Raw genomic sequence first — 23979 nt, 5'->3', positions numbered from 1 at the left:
TAGGGTATGCAAGTTCAGCTACGTGAATAGTGTAGCTGAACTCGAAGTACCCTAGTTCGAACTACTTACCCGTCCAGACGCCGCGGGATCGAAGTCCGCGGCTCCAAGATCGACTCCGCCACCGCCGTTTGCAGTGGTGGAGTACCGGAGTTGACCGGAGCGTGCGGGGAGTTCGAACTATCGCGTCCAGATTAGTTCGAACTCCGAGAAGTCGAACTCACCGCGTCGACCCGGCAGGTAAGTGTAGACTAGCCCTTAGGCAACGAATGCACCATGAATGTGTGTCTGTGACGGGGACAGCCTCGCTGCAAGAGAGACACTTCTTACACCTACAGTGGAGCACCCATAGGGACTCCACTCAAAGAAAAACTTTTGTATCTGTAATTTATTTTACACCTAAAAATGACTTATCAATTAGTACAATTTGCTGGCTGCTGAGGTAGCACAGTTTTTTATCACAATAGGTTTATTTTCTGGTCATATTTATCTCAATCATTTCACTTTAACTATTTAATATTCTCATAATAATTCCCTAATTAGACTGTCCCTGGAAAGCAGAAATGAACAGAACCTTTTTTTCGTAAGCAAATACATTATATTTACACTGAGTGTTCTGTGTATGTCTGTTGCTTATTATTTTTGACAATATGGTTCTTAACGATTTTTGTGGGGTGTTGGAACTTTATAGAAAACAATTGTTCAAAGCACAGTAAAAACTAGAATGCATAATACATTCATTCAATCCATGTTTTTGAAATAACGCTTAGCATAATTTGTTGTTTTCTTAATGAACACATTGATATCATTATCACTCCATCAGCAGAGATTAAATGTTCTTCTACTTTCTACTTTAGACCTAGCATTTAAAAAATAATTAATTCAATTAAACAGCTAATTTGTCGACATGCATAGAAATAAATCTCTTCCTTTGAATAAACATCAGTGGACTGGAGCACACTGGTTAAGAAGAAGACTGTTTTATGGATTAATCATCTGAGAATGTTTAGAAGATATGTGATGTAAATTAATTCCTATTATAACTTCATATTTAAAGGAGCACTATGTCTACATTCTGTGTGGGAGGCCTAGAGGGAGCAGGGGACGCCCTGAAAAAACAGAAAAACTCTAACCCATTCCCAGTAATTTGTGATTGATTCTTCTTCCAGCCAGGGAGTGGGGTCGGGGCATGGGGGCTTGCTCTGCTCCGCTGCCTGGTGCTCCAGCTGGGGAGCATGGTCGGGGTGCAGGGGCTTGCCCCACTCCGCCTGCCTGGTGCTCTAGGAGTCCAAGTTCATGTACCTGGTAATAATCACTTTGTAACAGTAACCCTGTTGTTTAAAGGCCCTGGCACAGCTCTAGGAGTACGTCCATACTACCCGCCCGGATCGACGGGTAGCGATCGACTTCTCGGAGATCAGGCCTAGGAGTCTTTACCATTCCACAGTTGAAGCTGGAACAAGCACACACGGGCTGAAAAACACCTCTCCAGATACTCAGTAAGTGGCTGGTGGTGCACAGCTCCTCTGCTACTATGAGGCCCCATCTGCAAAGCTTTCTGCCCCCTGGAATTCTTGTGCTGAAGCTGCATTTTATGGTTCCCCCTACCCAATCTGCTCTTCTGATTAAAGAGATGGTATCATGTCAAATATGGCCCCAGATTAAGGTTTTTGGATGTTTAAAAGCAAAATGTTACTGATCCAAAGTCCAACAGAAACAGTCCCAGGATTTTCCTAAATTCCAGCAGAAACAAGCTAAATAAATCCTCCTGTGGGCTATTGAAGGAGATGCAAGGGTGTGCATGCTGGTATGTTCAAAGGTGTTTTTTTGTGGAGAAGACCAGTTAAAACTTATTTTTGCCTTACCTCCAACCTGATCCTCTGACTCCTCCCACCAGAAAGGAAAAGCTGACTCTCTAATTGCCAAAAATGTTACTTTCCCTTTAAAAATAATTGTTTTGTATAAAATCTCAGACATCCTATTTACACCTAGACTTTTTATCCAGATGTACCATGTTAGAACAGAATGAAACCAAGCAATAGCGAATTAAACTCAAAACAACATGTACTACAAACTAACAAGTTGTTTTTCATCTTAAAAACAAACTTTTAAACTGTTACCAAACACTGCTTTTATTACAACATAGAATGGGCTGGTATGATGCACTGCCTATGGTGATGGAGGGGAAAAAAAAGTGGTGATTGGTGCAGTAGGTCAACTGTCGCGCCTACATAATTTTCCACTGATCATTTGGATTTGTGATATAGTCCCAAAAGTCATTGCTTTCTAGGTGGTTCTAGGTCTCGTGCTGCACAGCGTAGAGGATCTATAGAGGCAGTTCTCGATAAAATATTTTGGTTTTACTGCATTCTAGCTTAATAGTCTGAATGGAACACAACTGCTCTGTAGTAATAAGTGCTTTTTTGGCTCTGCTCTTGGAACAGATCACTTTATAAACAGTACTGGACAGGCCATTCGTCTAAAGCTTTTATGTAAAGTTTTACTTTGTACAAATCAATATTTTCGTACTTTGAACGATTATATACTCATTGGGCAGCAATAGTCTGACGAGTAAATAACTAATGTGCAAAAAAAGTATAGGCTGTAAAGAAAGAAAAAACAAAGTTACCTTTTTATATTTGTCTGCAGTTTGTGGCTGTCAGAAGGTTCGACCAAAGCGGGTGTTTTTCGGTTAGCCATAATTATTTCTTGAACCTGGAATAAAAATACATAACCATAGCTGTCACAACATATCCTGGGATTTATGTGCAAAAGCATTTAAACAATCTTTTAAATAAAGAACAGTGGAAACCATGAACATTTTATGTAATATTTTTCTGACTGTCTTGAGCTTTTAACAATAGGATCTGAACCATTATAAACATTTCATCTAGGTATTTACATTACCTCATTACTGTCGTATGAGTGCCTTAAAAAATAACCGATGTGAGAATGTGAATTTTGTTCACTTTTATGATTTTTTACTTTAGGCTGTGGTTCCTCTGGTGGATTTTAAAGTTTACTCATAATAAAATACATTTCATGTAGTGTTATGCAGTGCAACATACATGCACAAAAAATTATAACCAATTTTACCTCCGTGAAATTATTATAAAACATCCATATAACAAGTCTTCTTTAGTACCATGTTAGTTGCAAAGAATAGTTACTTACTCTGTAGTAACTGTGGTTCTTTGAGATGTGTTCTTTACATTTATTTTACTTCAGGTGTACATGCACCCCAAGATCTGATTCTTTTTGAATAGGAGTTTCTTTTGAGGCCACACCTGTGCCCTGAATTTCCCTTTCATTCCCTGTAGCCAAGGGAATAAAGGATGGAGTAGCTGCAATTATCCTCCAATTTCTTCACTAAAATGGAATCCAGATGATATAGGCTCTATAAGAGCAGAGAAGGAGGGCATGTCATGGAATAAATGTGGACAACGCAGCTCTATAAGAACTACAGTTACTGTAGAGTAAGTAACCCATTCTTTCTTCTTTGAGTGATTGCCCACGTGTATTTCCATTTCTGGTGCCTCACAAGCAGTGACCTCTGTCTGGAGGGGAGTGCTTAGGATCTACTGGGAATAAAGACAGCTCTGCCAAACTGAGCATTAGATTTGGAGCCACCTCCAAATAAGTAGTGCTGGGTGAAGGTATGACTTGAACTCCAGGTAGGTGCTCTACAAATCTCTAAGGTGGAGTGCCCCTTAGGAAGCTGCAAAGGCTGTTTGAGCTCTAGTAAAGTAGGTTCTAATCTACGGTGGTTCCAAGTGAACTATTGCATAACAAGTTCTGAATCAGTCAGAAACCCATTTAGATAGTCTTTGGGTAGATATTGACTGACCTTGCATCCTCTCAGCAAAGGCCAGAAACAGTCTAAGGAACTCCTGAATGGTTTTGTCCTGTCCAGATAGTAAGAGGACTGGACAACATCTAATGTGTGAAGCTTCACCTCCCCTTGACGAGTATGAGGCTTGGGAAAGAAAACTGGCAGATGGATGTCTTGATTCAGGCGAAAAAGTCAGAGACAGCTTTAGGCAAGAACTTCAGGTGAGGCTTTTGTGTCAACTTGTCCTTCCGGAATACTGTACAAGGAGGTTCTGCCATGAGGGTTTGGGTCTCTTCTATTCTTTGGGCTGAGGAGATATCCAGTAAGAGGGTTGGTTTTATAGGCAGATGACATAAAGAACAGGTTGGCATAGGATCAAAAGATGGCTGATATGAATGCCAATAACACAGTGTTGAAGTTCCAGAAGGGTGGAGTCTCTCCAATTGGAAGAAAGACATGAATTAGACAATTAAGAGATGTAGCAACTGTTGGGTGTGAGAAGACTGTGTGACCTTCAATAGGAAGAGGATGAGCACAAATAGCTGCCAGGTGGACTGGACTCTTCTGGAATGGATGGAAAGTCTCAAATGCTTTAAGGCTTTAATCCAAACTAGCTGGTATTAAGGTTTCTAGTGGGAGTATATGTTTTTGTGTTCCCAAATAGAGAACTTTTCCTATTTTGCTACACAAGTCAGTCTAGTGGAATCTTTTCTAGTACAAACAAGAATGGATCTGCCCATGGACACCAGCCAGCCAGCAACCAGGTACAGAATCTGGCCTCTGCTCTGCATTATCACAACAGGTGACTCTGGAAGTGTGGCTGGGTGCGGTGATGATAGATTCATCATGTCTGAATATCAAAACTGTGTGGGTCATGCAGGAGCTACCAGTATCATCATGCTGCACCATGTCTGACCTTCCTCAGGACCCTCAGTATTAGTGGAATAGGTGGGTATGCATACATGAAGTCTGATGCCTAAGGAATGAGGAAGTCATCCAACAGTGAGCCTGGGTTGGACCCTCTCAGTAGCAGAACATCTGACACTTGCTGTTCTCGTTCATGGCAAATAAGTCTATTCTTGGATACTCACTTGCAAAGATATTCTGCAGGACACTTGTCATTGTCTGAGCATTGCCTGCTGAGCTTGTCGGCTAGGGAGTTTTGTAAGCCTGAGAGACGCAGAGCCACTCTGATGAATGTACTATTTCCATAGACAGACTGCTTATTGGCAGAGTGGTGATGTTCACACCCTCCCTGCTTGTAGATGTATTAAAGCTAATGTTTAAAATCAAATTTACACAAGTGAAGAGAGAAGGTACTGTACATCTGGGGTCAGGCTTGAGTTATGAGCGATTACAAGTATTGGTGTAGCGGGGCGATGACTCACCGGCGCAGTGCCTCCTGCTGGTCGTCCAGGGAATTAGCTCGCCAGCCTCCGGAGCACCCTCTGAGAGTCGGTGTCCCTCCCGGACCCTGGTGCCTCTGTACATTGGGGCTGCCCCCTGGCAGTACCCCCACAGGTCTGGGTCTCCCCTATCCCCTATCCCCACCCTGCCTCAGTGGCTACTGCCAGTCACCATCTAGCCCCCGTTCACTGGGGCAGACTGCAGTCTGTAATGGCCATTCATCACCAGCAAGGTGGGGTTTGGACCAGCTGCCTCTACCTGCCCTTGGGCTGCCCTCTGCAACCCCAGTACCTTATTTGGCCTTTAACAAGGCCTGCAGCCTGGAGGGTTTCTAGCAGGGCCGGCTCCAGGTTTTCTGCCGCCACAAGTGGAAAAAAAAAAAAGCCAATTGGTGTCACTTCGGCGGCAGCTCAATCGCGCTACTCCATTCTTCGGCAGCACCTTGGCAGCAGGTCCTTCACTCCCTCTCTTCCTCTTCAGCAGCAGCTCAAAGAGGAAGAGAGGGATCCGCCACTGAATTCCCGCCGAAGACCCGGACGGGCCGCCCCAATAGCGGACGGAGTGCCGCCCCTTTGTATTGGCCGCCCCAAGCACCTGCTTCCTTAGCTGGTGTCTGGAGCCGGCCCTGGTTTCTAGGCCGGAGCTCCCCAGCTCCTCAGGCCTTCCCCCAGCCCTGCCCCACGGTACCCTTTTCTGGCCTTTAACAAGGCCTGCAGTCTCGGGGGTTTCTAGGCCAGAGCCCCCCAGCTCCTTTGACCTTCCCCCAGCCCTGCTCCAGTCTTGGTATCCTCTCAGCTTCCAGGCAGCCAGGCCCTTCCCTCTCTCTGTTCCTTCTGGCCCAATGCCCTCTTCTAAGCTTGGTCCTAATTACACAGGCTACAGCTGTGGCTGTTTTCCCCAAACAGCCCAGCTTTTTCCTTCTCAGCCCTCTCCCTGGGCTGTTTTAAGCCCTTCAAGGCATGGTGGGGTGACCACCCCACCACAATTGGTTACAAGGTTCACAAGATACAAACTTAGTGTATAACCAGCATAGACCCAGACTGGGGTGTGGGAGTTTTTAAAGCATCAGTGGATAAATGATCTTGGGTACACCACCCATAGAATGTATTTAGAGTCCAAGTCAGTACTGGTGTAGCAAATAGGTACATGGGTGGGGCGCATCCCTTGGTTCATCAGGGAAGGAAGTGGGTTATTTCCCTGACCAGCAGTCTCGTTTACTCGTTCTAGTACTGACGGTGTCCCGTGATGTACTCGGTGATGTCTCTGGACCACCTAATGGTGCCAGACACCATGAGCTGTCTCATGAGCCGGGCGTAGTGCCAACCTACTCTGCACACTCTCTGCACCAGCTCATTGTGGGAGTCCCATGCACCCAAGGCTCCCACGACCAGGGCGTGGATCTGGATCTCGTAGCTCTAGGCTCTCAGGGTGTGGGCCAGCGGGGTGTATTTCAACACCTGCTGCAGGTCCTTGAAGCATGGGCTGATAAACTGTGCATCGTAATCAAATGGCTCTGAGCTCCAGGAACTTACGTGGAGATGTACCTCCTGGGAGGACCACAGGCCTTGATTCAGAAGGTAGTCCAGATGAGTTTCCCATTTGAGAGAGGAAGTGTCTGTCACCAACAGCTTGGTAGGTAGGGGTGCAGAGAATGGTACTCCACTGCACATGTGTAGAGTATCCTTTTAGCAGTTTAACTAAGAGAGGACTTCATATAGAACTGCAACCATCATGTCTATGTGGTGTCTTCTGGGTAGATACACTGATCTCAACCACCCATGCATGCAGCATAGATAAAATAGGGTAAACTGCTTCGCATAGTTGCAGGAGACCAGATGACGCATGAGTCTGGGCACGTTCTGACTGATATCTTTCGGTGTACCTGAAGTGGATGGTCACCCTAGGAGAAGTGATTTTTCTTTTCTCTCTTCTTAGAAGATAGTGTTGAGACAGGTGGGATTCTCTTGATGACAAAGGAGCCCTGAAGATCAGAGTGGACCCATGGTTTACCAAAGCACTCACAGAGACAGTCAGGTCCTGTTTGTCAGTCTTTTTCCCCCTGGGCTCGGAGGATGCCCTCACAGATCTCTCCAAGTGGAAGAATTTTAGGCAGGATTCCCTCACTTTTTGTGCCCTCTTTGAAAAAACAACATATCAAGCACTTATCTGGAATATGTGCTTCACTGAGAGAGAAGAGGCACTCTGAGCATTCATCATCAATGGGAATAGCTGCCTCACAGGAGAGACAGGATTTGAATGCTAGGGCTTTCGACTCTGCCATGTTCACCAGGGTCGGGTACAAAAGGCACTCCCAAAGTTGAAGAGCTTGTCTTCTTTTCATTCTTTTTGGCCAACTAGCTTAACAAAGCTAAACTAACTTTACTATGGAACACGCCTAACAATCAGAGAAAACACAAACAATCACACATTGGGCAGAGATGTGGACTCTGTAGGGGTTCTCTTTCACTGACACGGGTGGTAAGAAAGACATGGAAGGAAGTCCGGCCACTCGGCCCTCTATGCCGTCAGCTATGAAGAGTGAGAGTGTTCAGAACAAAGGCATGGCCCCAACGGACACTGTTATTAAAAAAGAATCCAATCTTACATGCATGTGGCACATGTGCACCAGTTGTGGAATACATGTGGACAATAACTTGAAGAAAAATATGATGTTTTTAAATAACCATATACAAAATAATTTGTAACTATTGTACTTGATCAACATAGATTCTGCAAAAGGAGATTTCTGTTCATTGCTATTGCTATTATTTGGACTATTCAGACAGTCAGAGAACTTTGCAAGAGAATAGAAAGAGAGCTATTTTAATATCATTGTTCAGAGGAATCTAGAAAAGGAACTGCTAAGTACCAGCTGAAAATATGCTGAAAATTATTGTCCTTGCTGCAAGAAAAGAAGGATATTAATTCTCAGAATTAACAGCAATGTGACTGGAAACATGAAATGCTTTTTCTTTTTTTACTTCATGTGGAATTTATTCTCTCCAAAATCTGAGTTACGTCAAGGTCACAGAGGAACAAGACAAAGGCTCATTTATTTTTGCTTTTAAAAAAACTGAAAGCTATGAATAGAATGGAGGATGAGGAGTGTTGAAAGGTGTTGAGGCCTGATTCAAAGCATATTGAAGCCAATGAAGAGATTCTCATTGATTTCAATGGCTTTGGATCAGGTCACTACTGAGAAGTGATTGGCCTTTCCAGAGTATTACAGAAAGCCTACAGGGAGGAAGCCTATTTACTTAGATTATATAATATTCTTTAAATTTCACTAACATCAAAAATTTGCTAGCTCATTTATCTAGATGCAAATCATTTTCTTCTGGGAATAATTGTAAATCTAGAATACAAAGGTTAAACATAGCAGGATAATTATTAGGCTTGCCTTATCACTGACACATCCTGAGAGAACTCTGCATGAACTCTCAGCCATCTTTACTCTGGTAATGCATATTAAGCTGATATTATCAAATGAATACTCACAAGTAACGCTGATGATCTCAGCTATACTAGCCTAAATGAGCCTAGTTGGTGGTCTCCATAATGTTGCTAACCTTTATTAATTATGCTTTTATAACACCCAAAGAAGCCCAGAGATCCCTTCATGGGGTATGTCTCCATAGTGTCAGTACGACTCCTGCAATTCTGGAAAATGGTCTACATCTCCGCTAAACAAGCTATGTGCTTTGCCACATGTGCCTAGGGATGAGGAATGGAAATCTGTCACTGGGTATGGGCAGGAGAATCATAGAATATCAGGGTTGGAAGGGACCTCAGGAGGTCATCTAGTCCAACCCCCTGCTCAAAGTAGGACCAATTCCCAACTAATCATCCTAGCCAGGGCTTTGTCAAGCCTGACCTTAAAAACCTCAATGTAATGTACGCTCAATCCAACGTACGCTGCTGCTCCTATCATACATGCATTTTCAGGCCAGTGGATCCATGCAGTTTCTGGACCCACTGGCAACAGGGGTCAGCATGTCTTGCAGCATCCTGCTCCTGTCTCACAAATACACACCTGTGGGTGGACAAATGCATAAGCATGGCACAGAAATGTGGAGGGAGCTGTGCAACTTCCCTGTTCCCTAACCCTCTATTCAGCAGACTTCCCCGTTGTTCATGATTCTGCTGTGATCTGGCAGCTTGGATTCCACCCTTAATGACCAAGGAACTTAGTAATTCCAACCCCTCATCTAAATAACTTAGCTAAAACACAAAGTTAATCATAGGGTAAATACAATTCAAATCATTATATGAAGGAGGGAATATTCCCTTAGTGTATGTAGGACTGGCTTTCTTGGCAGGTAATTTTAGACAGGATATTTGAGTATATTTAGAGACTATCTGGGATATTGTACATTTTAATATATTATAAGGACACTAAGGGCATAGGATAGGCATCTATTAGTATTTTAAAAAATTGAAAGGATAAATGAATATCTATGCAAGATTCATTCCGTTCAAACAAACATTCAGAAGGTGCATCAATAAAGATGCCTAATGTCAGAGCCCATGTTTCAAAGAAATCAGTTTAAGAGAAGCACAAATTTAGCAGGCTTTCATCTAAGTGAATTTTGAACATTACCAAGATGTGAATCTTGATCAAGGGAGTGAAATCATAGGCGTACTTCCAGATACTGGTGAAGTTGCAAGCTTGTTGTTAGAGCTACAGTATATGAGTTAATGAGAGAGTCTCCAGGCAGAGGAGGACAGATTGTGTGCAACTTGAGGGAAAAAGACTATATGTAAGACACAGAACTAGAGTAAGGGAAATAAAAATTTAAAAAGAACTGTGTTAGAATAAAAGACATTTAAAAAAAAATATTGTTCCTATCTTATGGCTACCGCCATAACTTGCGGTCACTGAAAGAATTTTAAATATGGGGCCAGATCTTCATACCCCAGTTGCATCCACTTAGCAATGAATCATGGTGGAAAGGGAAAGGGAAAACTGCCCTAGTTGGGCAGCTGAGGATTCCTCTTGCATAAGAGAATGCCCAGGACAATGAATAGCTGGCATATCCAGTTTGACCACCACCTTTTAATGGTTGCACAACATAAGAGCATGTCATAGGATGCAAGGGGTATGGCCAGAGCACCTGGTTCTCCAGTAATCCTTCAATCCTGGCTATGATAAGTCACAGCAGCTTTATGCTAAAAGGATAGGGGAGCACAAAAGAGTTACTCTGCCTCTTCCCAACAGTCCTGTGTCAGAAAAAGTTTGGCTGGACCAGCATACCTGGGCCGTAATGTAGTCTGCATCATATATATGTGAAGCATGCATATGTTTTAAAGTATTTTTCTCATTTCACTCATTTTACAGTAGTAAGTAGACTTGTCTATTCATAGTCAGTTTAAATTTTCTGGTTCTCATGAGCTATCACAATTCTTCTCTGTTTGGATTGCAAATTCTTCATGAAATATTTAAATACTAAATACTTCAGTTTATTTTAAATGAATAATACAGTTAAACGGTTCTAATAGGATTATTTTTTGAGAAAGAAGAAGGAAGAAGAAAGAAGAAGAAGGAAGAAGAAAGAAAGAATCTTAGGTCTGAACCACTAGGTTATTCTGTCTGTATGAAAAGCTCTTTCTAACAGATAAGAGTTCTGACAGTAAATATTGACCTGATGTCATTAGCTAGTAACATATTTCAGGTACAATCTATAAATGTTTCTCAAAGTACTGTTGATACACAAATAGCTTTGTATGGTGTCTGTCCAAATGAATGTACATACCTTTGGCATGCTGATAACTAAATGTCCAGTTGTCTGAGATCTTTTAGCAGAGCTGCTATCTGGCTTCACCTCTGCAGGAAGCACAAGTTGAAATGGCTAAAGGAAAATAGGATAGAATACAGCGTATTAAAATATTTTTTTACCCAGATAGAAAACATACGGAAATACCATTAACATATACTTTGATCTGAAGGGTGGGATAGGTCTGAATCATGTAATATATATTAATACTAATCCAAATAACTGATTTGCATGTTAAACAACCTTCATTTACATTATGTGTGTATGTAATATATATAATATGCATGCCTGAATTGCTGTAATAGAAAAGTGACACTTTTAAAGAAAGATATGAAATGATGTTTGAGTTATACTAGCAATTAAATGAGAAAGACTAACAATCTATTTCAGAGAAAGTAATTTTGAAATTTGTGCTTATGCAATTGGTATAATTATAAATAGGGATTCTGGTTTTCAATTTAAATTGAAAAACAAAAAAATCACCAAAAATGACAGAAAATGGAAGGTCTCTTGAAAGGGGCTTTCAGCAGAATATATACCCTTTTCTCTCTGTCCTTTGTAAATTACAGATTGTAGGTCTAATTCTAGTCTCACTTTACTTGGTATAAACAAGCAGTATTTCTACTGAAGTGAAGTAACTCTGGTGTAAAAAAATTGTGAGGAGAATCCTGTATATTTCACTGTCCATACCTCCCCATTTCCCTTCTTGGTCACAAATAGTATCAGTGTGGTAAGTGGCTTTTTTCTATGTGGTTACACACCACTTGGAGTAATACATTTAAAAAAGGGTTTGTGAGTACTTTTGAACTTATATGTTTATTTCCTAACCTAATGACACTATTGATTTCTATTCAGACCTATGCCTTTTTTTTTTTTTGGTGTGAAGTTACAAGCCAGTAAGGCCCAAATCCTCAAAGGTATTTAGGTGCCTAAGTTACACTGAAATTAACTGATTGATTTCAATGGGAGTTAGGTACCTATATAACTTTGAGGATCTGAGTGTTCATTGAATTCAATGGCAAGATTCCAATTAAGTTGACCAAGCAGTGGATCAGTTCCTAAGAGTCTAGTCTTGCTTCTATGGATCTAAGTAAGAGCTTTGCCATGATTTCAATGGGAAAAGATTTAGGCACTACAGTAGCCAAAAGTAAACCCAGAAAATGAGTAACAACAGACATGAAAAGTGGAATTCTCAATTTTAAATGAAAGTGATAAGAAAATACAAACCTTATCCTTCACCATTACGCGGAGGTGAGTTGGCTGGACATCAACATCAATTAGAGAGCTGTCCAGATGTCTTCAGAATTAAATAAAAGTGAATTTAGTTTAAGTAAGTTAATATCATCGTTCAGGAGAAAGCAGTTAAGACTATGCAACTCATTAATTATGGGTTTGCAATTTGAAAAAATTCCATTTGATTACTCTAATGTAATTAAGTTATGTGAGAGAATTAGGGCTGTCAAGCAATTAAAACAATTAATTGTGATTAATTGCGTGATTAAAAATTAAGCATGATTAATTGTACAATGAATCACTCTGTTAAACAATAACAGAATACCATTTATTTAAATATTTTTGGATGTTTTCTACATTTTCAAATGTGTTGATTTCAATTACAACACAGAATACAAGGTGTACAGTGCTCACTTTTTATTTATTTTTATTACAAATATTTGCACTATAAAAAAGAAAATAGTATTTTTCAATTTACCTAATACAAGTACTGTACTGCAATCGCTTTATCATGAAAGTTGAACTTACAAATGTAGAATTATGTACCAACCCCCCCCCCGCATTTACACAAATTTTGTGAAGTTTGCAAGCCTCACTGACGAGCATATACTATTACATACCAGTTTCAAAGTCTTATTGTCGTCAGCACTTGAACAGCCTTTCCACAGCTTAAAACAAAGTCATGTTCTGATAACTCAGAAATACCAGAGTATAAGGGGAAAAAGTCCTTCAATACAACAAGAGTGTTTTATAGAGTCCAAGGCCAGGAGGGACCATTGTGATCATCTGGTCTGACTTCCTATATAACACAGACCATAGAACTTCCTCAAAATAATTCCTAGAAGATATCTTGGTTCATGTTGTATAACCAATAACTGCACAAGCTTTACTCTACCGGGTGCTCACATGGACCAAAATTCTTTCACTGCAGTGCAGAGGGAAGCGATCATGAACAGAAGAGCTAAAGAGTGGAGGTTTTGCGGGGCGGGGGGAGGGGGCGGGGGGAGGAAGGCAGGGGGGATTTTGCATAACTCTAAATAGGTTGGTCCTGAAGGTACCCCTGTTGTGGACTCAGGAAAGGACCACTGGAACTGTGTTTACATGGATCCAACAATATAAAATGCCTATAAAAGGAGCCTACAGGACAAAGGCTATTCAAGATATGAAGGACCCCATCACCTGCCCACAGGTTTGGGGGTGGATTCTATTCCTTCCATTCCCCCCATGCTTTGTTCCCTTCATAAAGTCCCAGTGTGTGGGAAAGGGTGAATTTTGAATACTGCATGTCAGTGTATGACAGCAATGAAAATTGCTCCCAAATATCAGGATAATAAATTCTGACCTATAAACAGCAAGATCCAGGATGAACTGGTTGTTTTCTTCATCATCTTTCAAAAAGAAATTAAGCCTAGTAACAATGATAAAAAAAACCACCTTCAGAATAAATACAACTGATTTGTGTGAGCATAGAGTTCCATAACTTTACATTCAACTGCTAGCATTTTTTAGATTAATACCAACATAATTTAGAAGATACTTCATATGTTTTTTTAGAATCATCTACAGCTTCACTACATGAATGGGTACACTACTGATGTTTGAACTGGGTTCTGTTTTATTGGGGGGGGGGTTCTTCTTAACTGAAAACCTAATTAAAAGTAGAGTACAAGGTCAGTTTCATTAAAATCCAGCTGTCACTGCAGGAACAGAGACATCTGCTGGTGAAAACTTTTCTCGTGTAGAAAAAGTGGGTATATCTGTGGCTTCATCTACTCTGTGGCTTCATCTACTCTATGAGCTGGCAATGTAATTCCTCTGCTCCTGTACACATGCTTGCACTAGCTTGATGGCAGTGTAGCCACAGTGGCATGCGTAGTGGCAGCAGATGGCTTAGGGTGCTGAGCACAAACCCACGTGAAACTGTTGGGTACATACATGGCACAACTAAGCTGTGCCTCTGCTGCTACTAGCCATGATACTGCGGCTATGCTGCTATTTAGACTCATGCTAGCTCAGATACACTGGGTTTCAGATAATTGATGGGGAAAATTCAGCTCTTAGAAGTTTTAATAAATGGGTCTCTCAACTATAAAATGTATGTGCCAGTAATATTTGTTACTTTTTAGTCCTCTCTATTTCAATACAGACAGACTGAGGAGGCTTTATGCAGCAGCCATGCAGAAGCCATGCTGGGGAGGGAATGTGCATTCCAAGTGCCTTGCTGTGAATGTATCTCCTATGTTCTCTTTTGGGTACCATTCACTACCAGGGGTGCAATGAGTACCGGAACTGTCACAGGCCCTGCTGTATACCGTGCAATATGGGGGTGGAAGCTCTTTGTGTGCTTCCCACACACCTGTGCAACTGCCTATCATAATCTGGCCCTATATACGTAAATCCACTGACTAAATTCCAATGCAGAAGACCTGTATGAATAGTACACCTCTAGTAACTATCAACAGTGCAAAACTCTGGGCCAGCATTATTTCTAAAGGAATAATGCTAGAGCTTTATTCTAAATGTCTGTACCTCTCAGAACCATAATTCAGTACTGTCAACACAAAATTTTAAGCTATTATAGACTTGTCTTTGCACAGAAAATTACTCTTTTTTTGTATTGCTGTCAACACATTTTTATAACAAAGTGGAGACATCAATACAAGGGTGAGCTTCTTCTGATATACTTGGAATAAACACCAATACTTCTGCCACTGCTATTCATTCCATTCATACCACTCAAAATTAAAATGCCAGTTTCCAAATCCCTTAAATGTGCATAGTTTTAGATTGTCCTTCCAAAGATGTAACAACATTCTCTCCATACTAATCATCAAAAGCTATGTTAGCTTTGCTTTTTGCAGCTGACTTGGTCTTAGGAAAAGACACAAACTGTCATTTCACCCCCAACATGGGAAAAACTTGTCTAGGGGTCAGGAAATATCCTGAGGTTCCCTTCACGGGGCTTCTTCATTCCCTCCAGAGGAGCGGAGAAAGAGATGCTTGCTATCTTATGGGAGCTCCTGGGGACAAAGGCAATCTGTAGGGAACCTCTGTGCCGCCACTCTATTTCCTACCCCTCTCCCAGTGAAAAGGCAGCAGAGCTCCAATGGAACCATGCTGCTGTTGGCGCCCCACCTAGCTGATGCTTCTGGAAACATTTTCCAGAAAAGTTTCAATATCACATAATAACTATGTCAGCAATAAAATGTAGGTGAGTTTTCCCCCAGCTCCACTCTCTCCCCTGCTAGTGAACCTGATTCTAATAGAGGGGCTTCCATTGCCCAGATCTGCCAGGTTTCCATCCCACCTACAAGTGGAGACAATGATTTGGTCTAGAAATATTACTCTGATATATTTTTTCTACATTTAAAATGCCTGTTCATACAATTATGGTCAAACATAATTAACCCGTTTCCACAATTAGCAAAATCCCTACACCTTAGAAGGGAAAATGGTAAAATACCTGATATCTTTATAGATAGTTCTTTAAATGTTAAAGAGCAAGTGGCTAAATATTTTTGAACTGATTGATAATTCATTAGTTCCCTAACTTCAGGATATTGCTATAATTAACCTTGCGTCCTCAACAGAACTAAAATATTGCACTGGGTTATAGGATTTGTCAGACCTGTTACATTATCACATATCTTCAGTTATACAATCAACCCTATTATAAAAAGCAAAGTACTAGTTCACTCATTTAAAGTTATTATTTTTTCCTCACATACTTTGGCTCATTCATATTCAGAACTTTTCCTTCTGCAGTGATCAAAGTCCTAGGTGGCTTCTCTTTCATTTTTTGCCCTCTTTAATTAAAAAAACAGAGAAAGAAAAGGAAACAAAGGTTTATTATTACATTATTATCCTTTTGTGAAGCAGCAAAGAAAGAATGAAGAGAAACATGGCAGCAAGTTCAATGTGATCTAGTTTTTTATTTTAAAATAAGCTCCTCTAGTAATAATACAGGTTATACAATGTGTCTTTTGCACTAGAAAAGTTATTTTAACCTACCAGTAAAGGTGAGCAAATAATTTTCAGCAAACATGTTCTTTATTCATTGAGCTTAACTTCTTTTTCTTTTCACAGAATATCTGTGAGCAGATTGCAATTTCCTCAGATTTGTCTGATATATATATTTATTTTTCCCAAAAATTTAGTTAATAGATTGATCTCAAATGTTTGAAATGTAAGGTGCGCTGCTAGTTATGATTTTTCACATAAATCATGCAGTCTCTTTACTATTATCTGCAGGCATTTCTGATTCAAATAGTAGTGCATGTGAATTTAAAATTGGTTTCCCCAAATACTTATGCATGAACCTTTGAAATATGTTTCCTGGGAACATTTTGTGCTAGTCATACTTGACTACTCAAATGTTTGCAGGAAGTAAACATAAAAAGGGAATGAGTATGACCAAAATGAATCCATGTAAAAATTTGAACAATTATCTGGTAGTGGTGTTTGTGTGTGGCTTTGAGGATTTTTTGGCACATCTTTACTGTTTTCCTTTTCCTTCAAAGTTATCATAAGACATATCTACGATAAAATCAGGGTTTCCTACAACCTTCCCTTCCCAATCCCACCTACCAGTAGTGAAATTGTACCTACCCTTTTGATTAGTGCAATGAACAAGCCATCCCTTCAGTGCTTTTGACCAAACCAATTCATCCTAAAAGAGTCTAGATCTCCATCATTAGTATTTTGCTTGATAATTTAAGATGCCTACATATTTAATGGATATTTTTGTTGCTTTCAGCTAGAAATCTTAGTAATATGACAGGGAAGAATTTGATTCTCGCTCATGAAAAAAATCGAACTAGATTTTCTTTAAAAGTATCATGTTACAAATATCACATTGTTTCTTAGTCCACAACTTATCGATATTCACCTAGTTGATGTGGTTTACATATAAAATGTAATGAATTAGTAAAACTCCAAAAGAAAATAGGAAGTTGGTTAAACTGCTTCAAGATACCTTGAAGTCACGATATCCCCCAATACTCCCTGGCTACAAGAATCTCCCCTCACAGTGTATATATGAGTGACTCTAGCCACTAGTGAAATGAAACATGACATTAGTTTAGGACAGAAAGGATTCATCATCTCATTGAAATTCCATGAGAAATTAAGAAAGGCAGAATATAATTATTCAAACTGGAATTTGGACTAGACACTGGAGTTAATACTCAAAAATGCCACTGGATTTTTAATGAGAAGTGGTGAGAACTTATTACTTCTCATCCAAAAGACAGTACTTAAAGCACCAGAAGAGTGCTTCTAACACTATCCTGGGGCACTGATTTAATATTGGCGAAGTAGGAAAAGTATTACCTAATGAACCTCAATACCACTTTCTACAGAATCTAAATTTTCTTTGGAGATCTCCCTAGTACTGACTAAACCCAACCATCTTTAGTGTTTCAGATGTGATAGCATCATAACCCAACGTAGCGTAGTTTAAAGTCTTAAATAAGTGATTATATCTTTCAATTAATATTAGTGTAAATATTGTAGCTGACATTTTCAGACCTGGATGCCTAAAGTTAGATTCCTAAATCCATATACGGACATCTAAATAAGTGGCCCGATTTTCAGAACAGCTGAGCACCCACAAGCCCCATGGAAATCGTAGGGAGCTAAAGGTGCTCAGCTCACTTGAGAAGCAGGTCACTTTTGTTCAGGTACCTAAATATAAATTTAGGACCCTAACTTTGGGCACCTACCATCTTTGAAAATGTCGGCAGATAGCTATAAAAAAAAATCTAGTAAAATATCCATGCATTGGTTTCAGTTTATGTGGAGTTCCAGTGGCATCCTAAAAAACAAACAAACAAAAACTTAGATGACTTTTCAGGGATCATGCATTAAGATTGTTCTCCTGACCCAAACAGCACATACAACATGCAGGATCTTGTTACTCGAGAACCAATTTTCATGGTGAGACGTGCATGGAATTTTGTAAGTCATATGGAAAAGGTGCATGAAGTGCTGCTTCTGCAAAAATTCTGTAGAATGCTGTTGCATGCCCTCATAGTAAATGCTTTTAATAGCAGAAGTAAGCACTCAGGTGCAATGAAGATACTATTTAGATGACCGAACACTGAACTTTTTTAAAACATACACTGGGGCTGAATATAGAAACAACTAATTAAAATAAAAAAAACTATTTGGAGAAAAACAGTATCAGGTATCATGAATAATACAAAGAAACAAAAGTGAACAATGCACAGAGTAGACAGCATTTCATTTTGGCACAAGTGGGAATTAAGCACCCAACTCTCACTGGACTTTAAATTGGATTTGGTTGACTGCCTGGACTTTATGCCTTTGAAAATCTACCCCTTAACCAATTTAGGGCTTATGTAAAAACCAAGATACCTTATATTTTCTTTAACTCTCCGTTTTTCTTCAAGATGTCTGTGAGCTTCTAATCTAGACTCTGGAGTAAAAGGTGTGGGCTCCTCCCAAAAAGCTCTGTCCTCGTCATCATCATTATCGATTTTCCATTCTTGGTATTCCTTTTCTGTTTCTTTCTGCTGGTGGTTTTCTTTGTCTTCTAGGGGATCTAGGCTAGAAAAAGAGTACACAGAATGGTATTCCTTGAAATGTGGAAAGAGTAGCAGTGCATGGCAATGAATCCTGCAGCAATTTTGTCCTCACACCAATTTATATAGTAGTATAATTAATTATCATAGAATCATAGAATATCAGGGTTGGAAGGGACCTCAGGAGGTCATTTAGTCCAACCCCCTGCTCAAAGCAGGACCAATCCCCAACTAAATCATCCCAGCAGGGCTTTGTCAAGCCTGACCCTAAAAACCACCACCTCCCTAGGTAACCCATTCCAGTGCTTCACCACCCTTCTAGTGAAAAAAGCTTTTCCTAATATCCAACCTAAACCTCCCACACTGCAACTTGAGACCATTACTCCTTGTTCTGTTACCTGCTACCACTGAGAACAGTCTAGATCCATCCTCTTTGGAACCCCCTTTCAGGTAGATGAAAGCAGCTATCAAATCCCCCCTCATTCTTCTCTTCTGCAGACTAAACAATCCCAGTTCCCTCAGCCTCTCCTCATAAGTCATGTGCTCCAGCCCCCTAATCATTTTTGTTGTTCTCCGCTGGACTCTTTCCAATTTTTCCACATCCTTCTTGTAGTGTGGGGCCCAAAACTGGACACAGTACTCCAGATGAGGCCTCACCAATACCGAATAGAGGGGAATGATCACATCCATCAATCTGCTGGCAATGTTCCTACTTATACAGTCCAAAATGCCGTTAGCCTTCTTGGCAACAAGGGCACACTGACTCATATCCAGCTTCTCATCCACTGTAACCCCTGGGTCCTTCTCTGCAGAACTGCTGCCTAGCCACTCGGTCCCTAGTCTGTAGCAGTGCATAGGATTCTTCTGTCCTTGTCCTTGTTGAACTTCATCAGATTTCTTTTTGCCCAAACCTCTAATTTGTCTAGGTCCCTCTGTATCCTATCCCTACCCTCCAGTGTATCTACCACTCCTCCCAGTTTAGTGTCATCTGCAAACTTGCTGAGGGTGCAGTCCACGCCATCCTCCAGATCATTAATGAAGATATTGAACAAAACCGGCCCCAGGACCGACCCTTGGGGCACTCCGCTTGATACTGGCTGCCAACTAGACATGGAGCCATTGATCACTACCCATTGAGCCCAATGATCTAGCCAGCTTTCTATCTACCTTATAGTCCATTCATCCAGCCCATACTTCTTTTAATTGCTGGCAAGAATACTGTGGGAGACGGTATCAAAAGCTTTGCTCAAGTCAAGGAGTAACACGTCCACTGCTTTCCCCTCATCCACAGAGCCAGTTACTCTACCAATACCAGAATATTCCATAAGACTCAGGGTAGCTTGCCTAACTGTTCTGTTTTTCCCTTAATGTTTCATTTACATTTCTTAATTTTCTTTGAAGTAGCTGGACTCAAAAATGGCAATATATGGTTCCATCTTGTCATCTTGACTTTTGCCCATGACTACACAGCAAGTCTATGGCAGACCAAGGAATAAAACACAGCTTTCCTAACATGCAGTCCTGTGCTTAAACCATTAGATCTTCAGATTTCCTTCAATTCTTCTGCATGACAATTCTAACATACGCACAGATACCAATTAAGTCAAAGACAAACATCAGACAACTATAAGCACCCTATATTGCATTAGTAATTCATTGGATGGGTCTTGTTGACTGATTTCTTGGATGAGAATCAATGACTCACTAGCCTGAACCATATCAATCTTCTAACCGTAATTACATCAGATAGCTACAAAGGTGACATTACAGCAAAGATAACCTTGGAGGAGCATAATGCTTCAGTACAAAAAAAAAGCAGAAAACTTTAATAAAGTGCTAAAACAATAGAATAGCTCAAAAGAATGAAGAGCAGGAAATTTCCATTGGGAATGCAAATCCTCAGCTAGAATATGTCTCGTTCATCAAGAAAGAAGTGGTCACCCAGATTCCACATTGACTTTATAAAAACCTAGATAGCCTATTAATGACAGTTGTCTGAGGAGAGGGGTGAGAAGTATGTGTAAATATATGAAGACAAGATGTGTGTTAAATGTGACAGAAAGATAATAAGACACATGAGAAGACTCAGAACAATGTTAAGAAAATGAAGGGGGAGGGTGGAACTGTGAATAAAAACAATATGAAGAAATAGGGATATTGTATGAGACAGGAAGTGTTCCTGGAGAGCAAATACTTGCAAAATGAAGCCATTACTGAATGGCAACTGTAGCCAAGAAATCTATTATGGCTTCAGCAGTGATAATCTTCTCTAGAGCCTAAACCACTTTAACTTTCAGGACTTTTTGGATGTATGAGAGGTGAACATTGAAGTTTTGACTGAATTAGCATTTATAAGCCCAAATTTCCATAACACTGTCTCCGTGGAACACAAGATACTACATTACTATCCATAGACAAGATGAATGGCAACTGGACTGCAAACATTCTTTTATAATGTTTCTCACTCTAAACAGGCTTTCCACGATCTGGATCCATCTAATCTAAGAAAACTTCTTCCACAGTGCAAATAATTTTAGAGCCACAAAGTAGACTGGGTTCAGAAAACAAAAATCTACAGGGTTTCCCAATCAAAAGATCCCCAAATCCTCTGTTCTGTTCTCTGATCAATTCTGGTCTCCTATTGTGGGGATCAGTGCATGAAGAGGGTAGACTATTAGAGGTGAGATCAGCAATGAAGATAAACACACACAATTTTAAAAGCAGAATGTAAAAAGTAATGTACCAAGCAGGGCAGGATTTTCACTTTGGGTACCCCTAGGTGCAGAGGCTCAGAGTCTCCCCGCCCCCACAGGGGCTGGGAGATGCAGGGTGCCTCTGCCACCCACAGTGGCTTGGAGCTCCCAGCCCGCTGCCTACAAGGGCCAGGAGCTGTGCGGTACCCCCGCTGCCTGCAGCGGCTTGGAGCTCCTAATCACAGTGGGTGGGGGGGAACCCCACTACTTTTAACTTTTAGGCGCCCCACTGCCAAGCACCCCTCCGTCCACAGCTTCCCCACTGCCCAGCGCCGCCCACACAACTTTCCAGTGCCCCACACAGACCCTCCACTGCCCAGCGCCCCAACACACACAGACCTCCCCCACCCTCTACAAGCCCCCCACTGCCCAGAGCCCCCCCACAAATGCCCCCAGAGACTCACTCTCCCAAGCCCTGCCTCCTGGCAGCACTCACTGGCCCTGCTGGGAGGTGACTCTGTTCACCGGGCAGAGCAAGAAGTGCTCCAACAGGACTACATGGGGCTGTCTCCCCCTCAGCTGGCCCTGCCCCCTGCTGGGACCCAGGAGTGGCAAAATTTGAATTTTTAGGCACCCCTAGAATGCCAGCACGCCTAGGCATGTGCCTACTGTGCCTAATGGGAAATCCGGCCCTGGTACCAGGTAATTGTTATTTCCTCAGGAAAAGAAATTCCTTGTCAAAAACAGAAAAAAGAAGAGGACTGATATCAATGTACATACTTGATGTTGTTGATGTCTGTGTACCAACGTCCGTCAAATCCAGGTTTAGGTTTTATTTGTTTTTCTTTCTTCTCCTTCTTTTCTTGTATTTTTTTTAGGGCCTCTTCTTTTTCTCTGGCCCTTTTGAGAACATAAACCTGTTCCTGGTCTCTAATTTGTTTCTCTACTTGTTGGTAGTTCTGCAATGCCTGAATCCTCTCAGAACGTTCTATTTCTTTACTATCCAAACACTTCTCAAAAGAGAAAAAAAAACAAATTAAAAAATATATAAAATTGGCAAAAATTGAAAACCTCACACACAAATCAATAAATCCATCAAGCACTGGGTTAATTTTGATTATATCAGCTTTAATATACAAATGGAGAATCTACAAGACTTCCAATAACTTCTTAGTATTATGTAAATTAGGCTACAGCCGAAACATTTAAGATTGTAAATAACACATTGTTCATGCTGTCAGAGTATCTTAAACTGGATCAATGCATATAGCATATTATTGAAAATACTGTAAACACTTGTATATGTGCTGACTTTCTGACATTTTAGGAAGGATTAAAGGCTCCACTTATATATGATTCAATATAACCTCATATAGTAGAAGGGAATTGCCCCCAGAGAGATGCTGGTCTCTAGAGTGCCAGAAAAAGTGCTCAAGTTTTACAGTCAATAGAGTTTAAGCCTGGATGAGTTTCATCTTCAGCCATCTAGGGAGTTAGCTAGAAACATTACGAAGGACATGCATCTGATTGCTGCAAGTCTTCTGGCACTGTATAATTCTGTGTATAAAATCCTGAGCTTATTATATGTGGATTGTAATGACTTTTCTCCCTGAAACTGTGGTTGTGGGTAGAGAGGTCTGCTTATATTTACGTTATCCTATCTGGGAGTCTATACCGTAATTCCTGCTGTTGCTTAGAGTACCCATCTCATATGTGGTGTGATCCAATTTACATCAGTTATAATCTTTCTACTGACTTCAAAAGGGTTTTACAGAAGTTTTAACATTTTTGGTACTATCAATCCAGCACTTTCCTCATGCATGAAAATCAGCTAAAAATATACTGTTCTTTTACACAAAAATTAGAACTCTTTAGTACATTTTCCCTCCTCGGAGTTCAAATTATTTGCAAAGAAAAACCAAGACTTCATTCAAAGATCTCTGATAAAAACATAAAAGATAGCCAAAATATATTTTGGCTAAGCCATCATTATAACTGTGTTATTTATCAATATCAATATCAATTCTCCTTTATGGAAGAATTTAATTTCCTATGGACAACAAGTAGAGCATTCCTATCACAAGCAGTAATTTTGTTTTGTATTAGTGTGTTTAGTGAACAATTCTGACTCCAAGCATTAAGGAGGAATGTATCACTTTTAGATACTCGTTTGGATCCAAATCCATTAAAAAAAACCAAACAACCATACTTTTAATTGATGAAGAGTTGCCACCACAAACTGTCTGTAACCCTCAAACTCAGTGCATGGATTCCCCACCAGAAAGAGTTCTTTAAGATGTATGTTGTGTTTTAGGATTTCAATACTGGACAGCTCTCCAATGAAATTTGCTGTCAGGTCAAGTTTCTGCAGTTCTTCACATCCTGTATGGAAAAATATATTCTTATTCACCTTGCATATATCACACACACACACACACACACACGAACTTGTTACCTCTATCTCATTTACACAAATACACACATCGTATGTTGCTTCT

At 40.6% G+C, this 23979-nt stretch overlaps 1 protein-coding gene across 3 annotated transcripts in view; it reads right to left on the bottom strand.

The window, feature by feature from the left end:
• DNAAF11 (dynein axonemal assembly factor 11) overlaps positions 1-23979 on the bottom strand; it is a 51228-nt gene that overhangs the window by 3190 nt on the left and 24059 nt on the right. For 2 of the 3 annotated variants that reach the window (XM_045007695.1, XM_045007693.1), the window contains 8 exons: positions 23691-23863; positions 22262-22491; positions 18622-18813; positions 15972-16049; positions 13586-13651; positions 12238-12307; positions 10990-11085; positions 2627-2712 (listed from right to left, as the gene is read on the bottom strand). In XM_045007695.1, coding sequence (XP_044863630.1) covers positions 2627-2712; positions 10990-11085; positions 12238-12307; positions 13586-13651; positions 15972-16049; positions 18622-18813; positions 22262-22491; positions 23691-23863 — 991 coding nt within the window. The remainder of the gene's footprint in view (positions 1-2626; positions 2713-10989; positions 11086-12237; positions 12308-13585; positions 13652-15971; positions 16050-18621; positions 18814-22261; positions 22492-23690; positions 23864-23979) is intronic. The other variant, XM_045007696.1, reaches the window with a different exon arrangement.

This window comes from Mauremys mutica, chromosome 2 (assembly GCF_020497125.1).
Source record: "Mauremys mutica isolate MM-2020 ecotype Southern chromosome 2, ASM2049712v1, whole genome shotgun sequence".
Taxonomy (NCBI): Eukaryota; Metazoa; Chordata; order Testudines; family Geoemydidae; genus Mauremys; species Mauremys mutica.
This window is presented reverse-complemented; position numbering and strand designations above follow the sequence as displayed.